Here is a 13,676-nt window from a genome sequence, read left to right on the forward strand (position 1 = left end):
GTACCTAAAGATGATGTGTCAGGAAGAAGGGGGGTCCCTCCTAGATCCCTCTCTTTTCTCTTACTCCCCAGTTCTGCTTTTCCTTCTGCATGGCACTGTGACTGCTGTGAGGAAGTAATGAACTGCAGGGTTGGGGCTAAGGAAGGAAAGCAGCTGTTGATGGTCTCCCACAAAAACAATCTCCAACTGCACATGAAAAGAGGAAGAAATGCTGCATCTTTGTTCAGAATGGCTCTTCCAAGGCTTCTGCAGAGAGCGCTGATAGCATGTGAGGATGTCAGGAGCAGCCCGCATAGATGGTGCCAGCCCCATCTCGTTCATGTGCCCGTAGTAGGATCTGGTGAACTGCAGTTCATCTAAAAAAAACCCAACAAACCCATTCTTCCTTTGAACACTTCAAAACGGAGAGTGAACAATTTTGAAGGATGAGAGGGTGCAAGACTTTCTTCCCCGAAAATGTAAATTTGCACACATTTTTCTGCTTCAAAAAAGTAATGTTTCTTCTCCTTATTCCTGTACAACATCCAACAGGCCTTCTAATTTTGCTTTGGAACATGGGATTGTTTGAGCAATTCTGGTTCCTCTGCTGAGGTGGTTGCTGTGTTCAACTCTAATGACTTCCCGGGGATTGGCAGAGAGTATGAGCAAAGCATTCTGAGGCACATTCGAGTTTGTGAGTGCATGAAATTTTAATATGCTATCACACTACAGTTCAGTAAAGAGAATGTCCTGTGGAAGACATGTGATATCACCAAAGGGTATGGATCACAGAGAGGGAACTGGGGCGGAAGGGGTTTGTTGTGGGTTGGAAGAGTAAGCTGTCTGCTTGGGGAAATGAGAACAATCAAGCTGGATTGTGAGCAAAGAGGGCAACAGCTAGCAGTGATAGGGGGATTGTAAAGGTTTGGAAATATTCAATGGAAGATTCAGATATGCTTCCAAAATTTTCCAGGCTTTTTAAAACCCAACTTCCAATCCTGCTGAGCTTTTGCTCACTAGTTTAATTGTATCTCATCTCTTGACTTTAATAGGACAGCAGAACTAAAACCTAATGCAACCTTTAGAAAATATACACTGGTTGCATCCTCTGGTTTTATAAATGTTTTGTCCTGTGGCACATGTAGAATATATATAGGAATATAGACACTTCTGATCCACCATTATATTTTATGCTGATTACATTCAAGGACTTCTTTTGCCCTATAACTGAATAAAAAGAAATAATAATGGAATAAAATACTGTCATAGAATAATGGTCTTTGGTTTCTTTTGACCAGCAAATGTCAAGGAAACCATAAAACTTATTTTCAAAGGGGAAGTCATTGATTGTATGATGATGGCATTTTATTAAGAGTCTCTTTATTTCTATTAGCTCAGGAAATTGATGGAGAAGCTGTCCTTTCAGTCTGCTAGAAGTTGATGTAATAAAATGAATTAGCTGCCGTGTTATTATTGAAGAGCTGTGTTCTAAGCAATTGAGAGAATAACTCATCTCAGTCCTGCCAAATATATGATTTTTCCCTATAGATTAAATATTTTTGGTCCTTTCTACAGGACAACTGAGAAACCTGTTTTCTGATGCTTGGCTCAGGTCACAGTGCAGTGGTATTTCATATGAAACCAAAGAGTGATTTGTGTGTGTTAAGAAATCTCCTTAGCACTACAATGTTTCAAAATCATCTTCTTCCCTGATTTGCCATATAATTTTGATCACCCAAATCCAGATTCTCCCAGTAAACATAATTCTAGGCCAATATTTTAACTCTTTAAATTTTTTTAAATATCCACATCCTATTCAAAGTTACCTATTTGACATATGATATGAAAACTTCTCAGGGCTGCCTTAAAAATATTTCAGATCCATCCCTGAAGGCAGAAAACAAATTAGACTTGCTTCTGATGCTATATTGATGATGGTTTGATTTTAATGACATTATATAAATTTGCACTCTAGTGATTTTTGTTACAAGATATTAGCAGTTATATTATCTGCAAAGATACAAGTAAAATCTATTTTTTGAAATTGTATCAGTATGCTGGACCTGATTCTGATTTCAGTTTACACAGATTTTATACTGGTATAACTCCGTTGACTGCAATGGCTTTACACAGATGTGAGGTCAGAGTCAGGACCTCTGTTTCTAATGGTTGAAATGGTATTCTAATTTAAATTTTTACCACAAGTAGGTGATGGCTATCTAGCATATTGATCAGCTGGCATTAATTTCACTTGTTATATGTTATGTTAAGACACAGATTTGCGATGACCATGGGAACTCTGAGTTACATTACCTAATGTAACACGTTACCTACTGTAACACAGCAAGATTAAAAAAGCAGTGTAACCATCCATCTTGGTATTGAAGAATTCTCAATTAGCCTCCTTGCAAATAAGGACAAAGTTTTAATAGGGTCCTGAATTCAGTAACTCTTTGAAGGATGGAACCTTATTTCAGAAATGTGAAATGTCATAAAATCAAGCCTGCATTTAAAAAACAAAACAAAAAGCCTAGCAAGATCATTTAAAAAAAACAAGAACTGAGTGCAAAGGAGAGACAGAATACTTTTATCAATGCCATAAAAATAAAATATTTTAATAGATATATAAATTAAAAGGTTTAGAGTAAACTTTCCCCCCCAAAAAAACATAAAGCTAGTCTAGCTTCTATACAGAAACTGAACAAGGCTTTCAAGTGACTACCGAGTCAAATAATCACTTTGATACATTCAAAATAATTGGAGGCAAATACATAATGAAATGATGTACCTGAATCATTCTTCTATTGCATCTTAGCAGTGTTTACAGTGATTTGTGGTTTTACAGTACTATGCAGATTTGGATATGTAAAATAAAACCGCTAATGACAGAACAAAAATCAAATCAAATAAAACAAAAGGTGGTTTGCATCACCCATTGTGAAAGCTTTAATATAAGTGAAGTAATTGACTTGTGTTGTAAAATAAATTATGTTTTTATGTACTGTAGGAGAGTTACATTAAAGTGTATGAACATTACATTCGTTTTCGTGCTGTGCTCAAAGACTACATCTCTGCCTATCCTATGGTAAATAATATGAGACATGCACAAGCTGATTCCTGTGTGTGCTTTCATTTTTGTTGGACACCAGTGTAATCTGGCACATGCAGGGACAAAAAAACTCTCATTTATGTAAGACAGACACAATTTAATTAAAAGCAGCTTTTTAAAAAAGTATATAGACTATTAGGGGGCTTAATCTTTTGCTGTGCTTAATAAAAACAAAATCACAACATGGTGACTACAACCCACTATAACCGAAAATGACAATCAGATTTTGGGTTTTACTTCTCCCTGTAGATCATCTTTATCTGTTTGGGAAAATCTACCAGTAACTTTTTGCTAACATTATTGAAATATACAGTCTATTTTGGGCATGGAATCACCCCACCAAGTAACCTTCAAACAGAGAAATACTAGAATTGAGTTATATCCATTATTATACGGAATGTAGCAGTGATAGGAAAACATCACTTGTGCTGAACAGAAGAATGTTTGCCACATGGGCATTTATATTTTCTTCAGGTAGAGTGTCAGGATAACTTGTGCTGAGAACAAACCAGAAGGGGAGATCTTTCACTCAATCGTGGTGCAGAGCTGGTATTTCTATTCTGGTGGAATGTCAGGAGCTCCCAAAGGTTGGAGCAGACTAAGGTTTAAGCAATGACAATAGTTGATCCTATCCACCAGCAAGGTGCAAACGGCAATTTAAGGAATGTCCTTTTTTCTGATTTGTTTTTTTCTTGTTCTTCTTTTGTTTATTCTCTCCCTTACTTTTACCTGGCTTCTTTTTCTTCTCATCTTCCTTAAACCATGGGCCCCAGACCCCTCCATTGAGCTTAGGGTTACTTCTAGGGTCTTTAGCTGGATATCGAACAGGAACTGCAGTCTTATTGAACTGTGAAAGTCTCCGCAACAACTGCTTCACGATATCCGGATACTTACCAGAAAGGTCCACTCGCTCATATGGGTCTGCAGTTATGTTAAAAAGCCATACTGTTTTTCCAGCCAACCAAGAAACTCGTTCGTTATGCCAACGATTGGGGCCAGTGTTGCTAAAAGATTGAGGAGGAACCCAGTCACTGTATCCAGGATTTCCTGTCAGTAGTTTCCAGTGGTTTACTCTGATTGCTGACTGAATTGCTGTGTTCCAGATCCCAAAGCCTGCTGCCCAGGAGCCATTTTTGGCTTTGGTGTAAATAGGGTCAATGTTGTGTAAAATGTCCACCCTTGGGGAACGTCTGCCTTCACTTATGGTCTCCCATATGTCATAGCCATCCAACTGGATGTCCTCATCAATCTGCCCTTCTGCTAATGTGATCAAAGTAGGGAACCAATCTGTGATGTGCACAAGCTCCTTACACACAGATCCTTTGTTTTTCAGAAGGGGGCTATGGACAAAGCCAACAGCACGGATTCCCCCCTCCCAATATGTCCCTTTGCTTCCCCTGAGAGGCCAGTTACTTCCTCCAGCCATTGGCTGTCCACCATTATCTGAAGAGTAGATGATAATGCTGTTATCATAGTAACCATACCTCTTTAAAGCAAGGGTCACATTATTGATGGCTTCATCCAAACAGGCCAGCATGGCAGCATATCTCCGCCTGTTTATATTATTTATTGATCTGTAGTGTTCAAAATACTTGCCTGGTGCCTGTAGTGGAGAGTGAACAGCTTGATAAGCAATATATAAAAATATAGGGGTCCTGGGATTATGAGAGGCTAAGATTTGTTGTACTTTTTGTGTGTACATCTGTGTTGAATATATGCCATTGTCATGATCCCAAGCTGCACTGTCATTCTCGTATAGGTCATAGCCACATATCCCAGGGCTGTCACATTTGTAGTGAGTATAATAATCCCCGCTGCCCAAGAGTGAGCCAAAAAAAGTATCAAATCCTCTCTGTTTTGGCATGCATTCCTTACGGTAAAACCCCAAGTGCCATTTGCCAACCATGTGTGTTGAGTAGCCAACCTCCTTCAGCTTCTGAGGTAGAGTCACATTATCCAGAGGTAAACAGTTAGGCTGGGTAGGCCTTATGACAGAATGCTGAAGACCTGTGTGTATTTGATACCTGAAAAAGACAAAAAAGGAAAAATACATATTAAACAGAGGGGAGAGAAAAGAAATGTATATGGACACATCCACAAACAAGAACGCACATGCAATAAATAACAACGAATGTCCCTGAACAAAAAAGTCTTTCTTGGAAATCTCTTAAAAGTGTAAGTCTCAAAGAATAATGAGATCATGCCAAGATATTTGTCGAAACAAGAAAATGGCATATGTTTACTTTAGAAATATTTAAGGGTTAGTACTCAATCTTTTCAGTATACCTTCTTGTGCCTGAATCATTTCCTTGTATTTGTCTAAGTTAAACTGTTAATGTTTGAAAGCACAGACCTGTTTTTTTAACCTAGCATGTGCAGAGCTGTGTGCAATTATATACTATATAAATAATAAATAACTATAAATCCACCAACTTTAATGCTACTCAGAAGGCACTGTGCAGCATTACGATGTCTTTTACAATGTGCTATCTCCTCTATGCAATGACAATGCATAGATAGGGACATGGGGAAAAATTTCTGTTGAGAAGAGAATGGCGTAGCAAATCTGGGTGTTATCACCTAAGTAAATACTTTGGGTAACTATCTGATTATTTAGAGATGACAAACGTAAGGAGATGTTTATTTGAACAGTTTGGCAAGGTCATAACTTGCCTGTTGAACTCTAATGCTGAGTATGTAACCAAGATAACAATAAGGTAAATAGAAATCTTTTGATGAAGTTTTCATTGTTATTTTTCAGTTGCCATATCTGCAGCAGCTTGTATAGATATCCTCTGTGATATACATATAACAGTTTTGCTTAAATTCTCTTCCATCCTCTATTTTCTTCTGTTTAGGATAAGTTTCTCACATGCAGGTCTTCAGTTATTTACTGGACAGATTATTACCATCTATGTTTCTGTCTGTCTGTCTGTCTCTTTCTATACATCTGTAAAACAATTAATATGTGAAAATGTTCCAGTTGTAGAAATAATTCAAAGGAATATCAGGGTGTTCTTTGTCATTTGCAAAGATGGACAGGGTTTTCCTTCTCTCCTTCTCTATATGCCTTCCTAACTGATCCATAAGGTGCAGGTATTATCTTTTAAGTGAACATATTCAATTTTTAAAGAGCCTTCACGTTATTACAAAGCAAAACAGTTAAGACACTGATTACTATGGAAGGAAAATGGCACCAATAGAAATCGGAAAGGTTTCTCAACCTAAGTAGTATTTTGTATTATTTGTATTGCCCAGAGGCTCCACTTAAGAACAAAATACAAAGTCAGTAAGTGACAGATACTGATTTTTTTGGTTCTGTTGAAGGCAAATTCATGAGCCGCTTTACTCACTAAAACTATTTTGTAATCTTTCTGAGATAAATTCTATACATTTTATGACTTGCCATTGCAAGACTGGATCAATCTTAAGAGTGAATTGCTTGAACGTAATCTCATATGTAGAAACGGGAGTACGATACTGAATAGTCTGGAATTCATTATCATAATTACAGCATTAGTAACCAATTAAACACAAACAAATGCTGATAGAATGGGATGCAGAATCGAATTTGACAGTTTCTGGAGATTTTGATCTTTATAAATAGCATTTACATAAAGGTAATAGTGTGATTTGTGCTGTTTTATAAGTTCTTATGATATACCATTTCTCCACCCAATTTCTAGTTCACAGCTGTCTGTTTTTATGTATCTAAATTTTGCAGAATAGACCAGTATGTCTGCTCCTACAGAGGAAGTAACTAAGCAGAATTTGTCTGTAAAACTGCAGCTAAAAATTTGCCTATATGGAACTAGTTACAATAATGATTTTTATTTATTGTACACTGCAATGAGATCAACATTCATTGTGTTATTTTCTATGACTTCGTTACTAGTATGGAGACTGCTCAGATGTTTGCAGTAAAAACATTGTAATAATTCTTCCAGCTGGATACAGATGCTTAATGCTATTGGATTTTTACTCTGCTTTATTTACTCCTTTGTAATAGAAACTTTAAATAAAGAAACTGCACTGAAAAGATACTATAAGAGTGTTGGTGCTGACTCCATAGGTTCTTTGGCTCTTGGATGCCTACGGCTTTTTACATTGAAATGTATTTCAGACTTCTTTAAAAAAAAAAAAAAGGCTCAAGTCTGAGTGTGCACTCATGACATTATTTTTCTTGTTTTCTGATATTGCAAGTTATAGCTTTACTTTGTCTAATCAAATGAGATGGAAACTTCTAACCAAATAAGATGGAAATGTCTACTCCCCAAACCCTGGAATGAGAAAATTTATTTCCCCTTTTTGTTCCAGACTGGGAAGGTCCAATTCCATTTAGCCATGTTTACCTTTTGCCACAAAGTGGAATAGACGTCATGCTGCAAAAGTTCACTTTCTGAATGCAAGGGGCCAGATCTTCAGCTGATGTTAATAAACATAGCATCACCAAATTCAGTGCGACTTGAACTTGTGGAATTTCTAGATTTCTGAATGATTGCTATGCCAGTTTTAATATTGTAGAGAAGCTAGTTTGCCTGCAGTAATTTACCTGTTTTTGTTTTTTAAGGAAAAAGGAGGGGGGGGGGGTAAAAAAACCCTCAAAGCTATTTGTCTTTTGGAGTTTACAGAACTTCTCCATTGGATCTTGAGTTTCTTGGACTGGCCATATCTACACAGCTTGCAGACTCTGAATTGCAGTAAGGCCTGGTCTACGCTCGCGGTGAAATTCGGTGGCAGTCAACGGGAGATACGCAAGCTACATAGACTAGCTTGCATATCTCCCATCGACTTCCTAAATTCTAATTAGCACAGCATCCCCACTACGCTGCGCCGAAAGGAAATGCCCTCCTGTCAATGCACCATTAACCTTTTTGTGGGGATGGATTTATTGAGTCGATTTCCAGATCAATTGAGTGGATCTCCACTGCTGTTCAATCGATCCTGAAGAATTGATCCAGTGGTGCCAACAGTGCCACCATGAGTGAAGACATACCCTAAGAATACAATCCTGTGTAATACAGGACTCTGATGCAGTGGCCAGATGTCCCATGATGCTTATGTGCTTCTGACTTACACTATTGAGATGCCCCCTTAACAAGTTTTCCTATATAACAGCCTCCTTAAGCAGCTGGCCTTTAAACAGCTTCATCTTAATTTCAGTGAGAATTCTCAATTAGGAAACTAAGACTTGGTCTAAACAGAGGCACACAGAAAAATTAATCCAAATTAACTAAAGGTGTGAAAATAAAGTAGTTTAGTTGCTCTCATTCAGAATTAAAGTGGCCTTAATTTGATTTATCTTAATTATTATTGGAAGTGAATGAAGCTAAATTGAATTAAGGCCACTTTAATTCTGAATAAAATAAAAATCCACAGAGGGGTTTAATGCAATTTAACTAATCTGCTCTAAAAGTTAATTTGAATTAATTCTCTTGAGTGTCCCTGTGTAGACAAGCCCTGAGAAGCTGAGATGTTTCTAATTATTCTAATGTGCATGTATGGAACTGCTGATCTTAAACATTCATAACTTTAAAAATATTGAATTAATTTTCTTCAAATATGGATTCCATTTAAGTCTCAGTGAGGACTGACAAAAAAGCAAAATTTGAAGATTTTAACTTTGGCCAGTTTTGCTAGCATAACATTTCCAAATAAAACATGTGGGGATAATACATTTCTGTCATGCTTGCATAACAAAAAAGAACTAAAAGAAAAGAGGAAGAAAAGACTTGAAGTGGGAACTCTACATTAATTACAATGGTCACTATTGATGACTGGGATAATAAAAAAAGCAAGACAAGGGCAAAGAGGATTGTAAATTATATCAAGTACTGGATTGTGCCATGTTTACTCACGAGTTGTATCTTGATCCTCCAACAGTCCCATTGAACCCAATGGGATGGTTTGAAAAGTATGGTACTACTCCATGTAAGGATAGCACAAACTGACCACATATTTGTGGCTGCAGGTCTCAATCTTGTCACCTCTTACAGGCCAATATTTTGGGGTGGGAGGTGGGGGGACAAAACCAAGGAAAATGACTAATGACTAGAACAGAAGTTACTGACCAGCAAAAGAAAATGGACAGAGTAAAAACTAAACTGGCACTCACCCAGACTTTAGGACTGAGTTTATAAGCCTGATCTTTTGAAAAAGCTGTTACCATTTGAGGGCTGCTCAAACTCATCTGTGAGGTCAAAACCTTCTCGAAAGGGTTGATCTATTCAAGCTCTGCAAGATGCTCACAATGAAACCAGAAGCCATACAAAAACTTTTCTTGTTTCAACTTTCATTACAAACTCAAAACATGTAAGTCAATAGGATTGCTTAGGTTTCCGAAGTTTTTGGTGAAACTTGGGCCAATATACGATTTTGCCTTAAAAACATGTAATATTCATTAATTTGACGAAAAACTGCATAAAACTGGGTATTTTCCCACTGATTTTTGCTGAGTTTTTTGAATCCAAAACACAAATCAAGACTGAAGGTCAGGGAGTATGATCTTAGACAGATCAACTGCAGATGATATTGGGCTAGGCCAATGAAGCTAAACAGATTTAAATCAGCCGAGAATCTGGTCCAATATTTACATGAACACATTAGAATTTCACATGAATCCCTGCAAAATATAGCTTTTAAAAAGGATTCAGAGAACATCAGAATGGCCATTCTGGATCAGACCAATGGTTCATCTAGCCCAGTATCCTGTCTTCTGACAGCGGCCAGTAACAGATACTTCAAGGGGAAAGAACAAAACAGGGCAATTATTGAGTGAGCCATTCCCTGTCATCCAGTCCCAGCTCATTGAAATGAGAAATTTAGGGACAGCAGGAGCATGGGGTTGCATCTCTGATCATCTTGCTTAATAGCTATTGATGGACCTATCCTCCATGAACTTATCTAATTATTTTTTTAACTAATTATAGTTTTGGCCTTCACAACATTCCCTGGCAACAAGTTCCACGGGCTGACTGTGCATTGTGTGAAGAACTTCCTTATGTTTGTTTTAAACCTGTTGCCTATTAATTTCATTGGATGACTCCTGGTTCTTGTGTTGGGAAGCTGTTCCATATCCTTTATCACTGTTGTTGCCCTTCTTTGTATCTTTTCCAATTCAAATACATCTTTTTTGAGATGGGGCGACCAGAACTGCATGCAGTATTCAAGTTGTGGACTTACCATGGATTTATATAGTGGCATTATGACGTTTTCAGTCTTATTATCTAGCCCTTTACTAATGGTTCCTAACATTCTGTTACCTATTTTGACTGCCTCCACACATTAAGCAGATGTTTTCGGCGAATTATTCACCATAACTCTAAGATCTCTTTCTTGGGTGGTAAAATCTAATTTAGACCCCATCATTTTATATTTATAGTTGGAATTATTTTTTCCAATGTGCATTACTTTGTACTTAACACTGAATTTCATTCGCCATTTTATGCGCCATTCACCCAGTTTTGTGAGATCCCTTTGTAACTTTTGCAGTCTGCTTTGAACTTAACTATCTTGATTTTGTATCAGCTGCAAATTTGCTACCCCCTTTCCAGATAATTTATAAATATGTTGAACAGCACTGGTCCCAGTACACATCTCTGAGGGACACAGCTATTTATCTTTCTCCATTCTGAAAACTGACCATTTATTTTTACTTTTTTTTTTTGGTCATTTAAGCAGGTATTGATCCATGAGAAGATCTTCCCACTTATCTCATGACTATTTAGTTTGCTTAAGAGCCTTTGGTGACAGACTTGTCAAAGGCTTTCTGAAAGTCCAAGTACACTATATCACCTTTGTCCACATGCTTGTTGACCCCCTCAAATAATTCTAATAGATTGGTGAGGCATGATTTCCCTTTACAACATACTGTATTTATCTATGTTTCAACCATTTTGCTTGGTATTGAAGTTAGGTTTACTGGTTTGTAGTTGCCAGGATCACCTCTGGAGCCCTTTTTAAAAATTGACATTAGCTATCGTCCAGTTCTCTGGTACAGAGGTTGATTTAAGCAATAGGTTACATGCCACAATTAGTAGTTCTGCAATTTCATATTTGAGTTCCTTCAGAACTTTTATTTATATTTTTACTCAGATAATTTTACTGATAAATAAAGTGCTTTTCTTATTTAAAAAAGTCTTATGTTTTCTAAAATCAGCAAAAAAGTTTTAAGGTTACTCCATATATTGTTGATTAGTCTTAGGACACATTCTTGAAAACAGTAAGTACTTACAATATAAAATATTTTTTTTATTTTTAAGATAGTGAATATCACAACAGTGTGGGGTAATGGTTTATATTGCTCCAGGACCCAGATACTTTACTCCAACATAGTGTGCATGAGTTACAGCTAACAGGCTTAAATTCAACAAAGCATTTAAGCATGTGCTTTAAGCATGTGACTAGTTCCACTGATGTAAACCAGGTACTTTGCTGATTCAGGACCAAAAGTAAGCAATCAAATTTTGTACATAAATTTGAGAGATGCTGTGTATATGGAAGTAACTGTACAAGTGGAGCATAGGGCATTTTGGCCAGGAAGACAAAGTTGGGGTTGGTCCTGCTTTGAGCAGGGGGTTGGACTAGATGACCTCCTGAGGTCCTTCCAACCCTAATCTTCTATGATTTGACAAAGAAACTTGTTTAGATTATGAGAAATCCTATAGGGAATCAAGGAAATGTTTTAATATAAATAAATAAAACCTGTTCTGTCATCTAATCTGTTTTCCTGCCAGTTCAAGATTGTGCACAATACGTTCTGCCTGCCCACAATATTCTTCCTGTCGTTTTAAACAAATACAGTATTAATCTGCATCAGTGCATAGAAAATGACATTACAGTTCAGACTAGATGAACACAATGGTCCCTTCTAACCTTGGAATATATGAATCGGCCTGTACCAGTGTAGCCCTTGTGCCATAGGACCATGGGGAGTCACTATTATAGTAAGAAGGCAGTTTTCCCACTACTGTCCTGCCTTGTTATTCCCAAGGGTGGATCACAACTTTAGCTTATAGCTGGATCTTCATTGGAGCCCTTCATTGTTGGAGAAGAATACAGATAAGATGTGTTGCATTAGCCAGATTCACTTCCTGGCTGGTTTTGTGGAACTGTTCATCCCCTTTGTCTCCCACCCTTGGTGGCCCTTCCACCTCAGGGATCCTCCATCAGAGTTTAGCCAGACGTAAGCCAGCACAAACACTACGTGAACCTTGCTCAGTCTTTTGTCATTCAAGTCTTCTGGTTTAGAATTATATTATTTTGCAGTGATCATTCACAGAAGACAAGCACAACACAACTGAGTCTTGAAATAACAGAATAGTTTGCAGCAAATGTAATTTAAAAAGACAGCCTTCTGCAGGTGTTTACTGTGTTTGCCCACATAAAACAACACTGTGGAGACAAGTACAACACACCAATTCTGTAGCTTCATCTGTATTCCTTCAATTTTCATGTGGTTGTGAATCAAATTGTAAAAAAATATTTTTTTATTTTTATTTTTTTAAACATAGGATGGTGTAGGACAAACAGTCAACTTTTATTAACTGTTTTATCACTTAGGCAGCCTCACTTTTTGGTCTCATTTGAAAAGTTTCAGATTTTACGTTACAGACGAAGATTTAATTAATTCTTCTATAGCAATATTAGGATGCTATGGCTGGTTGATCAATTGCAAAAAACAACCCAAAAACAAAACAAAACAAAAATCCCAACACACATAAAACTTATCCATGATTTATTACATTTACAAATTTTAGAAATTTTGGCTGGGATTTTCAAGGATCACAAGTGAGGTAAGGTGGCCAAATCCTACTGAAATGCTCCGCAATTTGGGTGCTTAACTCATTTAAGCCCCTTTGGAAATCTTAGTCTTACATCACAGTGCCAGAATTTAATGAATTTTGCAGTGCTTAAATTACTCAGTTTACCTTTGTCCCACTTCAACTGTGAAAATCCTCCCAGCATCCTCATAGACTTTAAATCCCAGCCTGTTACTACAGTGCTTGCCATTTAAAAGAAAAAAGAAAGAAAGAAAGAAAGAAAGAAATGTTGCTGATGGTAATCTGTGGCATCTCAGGGCTTGTCTTCACGTACCTCGGAGATTTGGCAGCAGTCGACCGGAGTTACACAAGCTACGCAAAAAACTTGCGTAACTCCCATCGACTTCTCTGCTTCTGTTCTGCGCACTGTCATCACTGCACTGCATCGACTTTGTTCCCGTCAACACAGCACTACGCCACTTGAGAAGGTGGTCTTAATATGTTGATTTCTGGATCGACTGAGCGGGTCTTCACTGACCGCTCAATCGATCCAGAGAAGTTGATCTGACGGCAGCGAATTTGCTGCTGTTGGTGAAGACATAGCCTCAGATAACTTCTATGGTTACTCACCAGCTCTGGAGTGGCAACTAAGCCAGAGTTTGGGCAGTTTTGCTTCAATTCCCTGATGAGCAGCTGCTATAAAGCAAAGGATTTCTCTATGCCACTTTTATGCTCTCAACTGCACAGCATCAAGTGTGTGCTTCAAACCAACTGCGTTTTTGCCTCCCCTTTTCCTCTTGGTGGAACTGTAACATCAGAGGCAAGAT

The 13,676-nt window shown here is 37.5% G+C and overlaps 1 protein-coding gene across 1 annotated transcript in view; it reads right to left on the reverse strand.

The window, feature by feature from the left end:
• Positions 1-2,573: 2,573 nt before the first annotated feature.
• ARSJ (arylsulfatase family member J) overlaps positions 2,574-13,676 on the reverse strand; it is a 62,282-nt gene continuing 51,179 nt past the window's right edge. Inside the window, exon 3 of the mRNA XM_067558677.1 lies at positions 2,574-5,112. Within this exon, the coding sequence (XP_067414778.1) occupies positions 3,717-5,112 (1,396 nt within the window). The 3' untranslated portion in view covers positions 2,574-3,716. The remainder of the gene's footprint in view (positions 5,113-13,676) is intronic.

This window comes from Emydura macquarii, unplaced genomic scaffold, assembly GCF_026122565.2.
Source record: "Emydura macquarii macquarii isolate MOO-44397 ecotype Brisbane River unplaced genomic scaffold, CSIRO-AGI_Emac_v2 contig_2171, whole genome shotgun sequence".
Lineage (NCBI taxonomy): Eukaryota > Metazoa > Chordata > Testudines > Chelidae > Emydura > Emydura macquarii.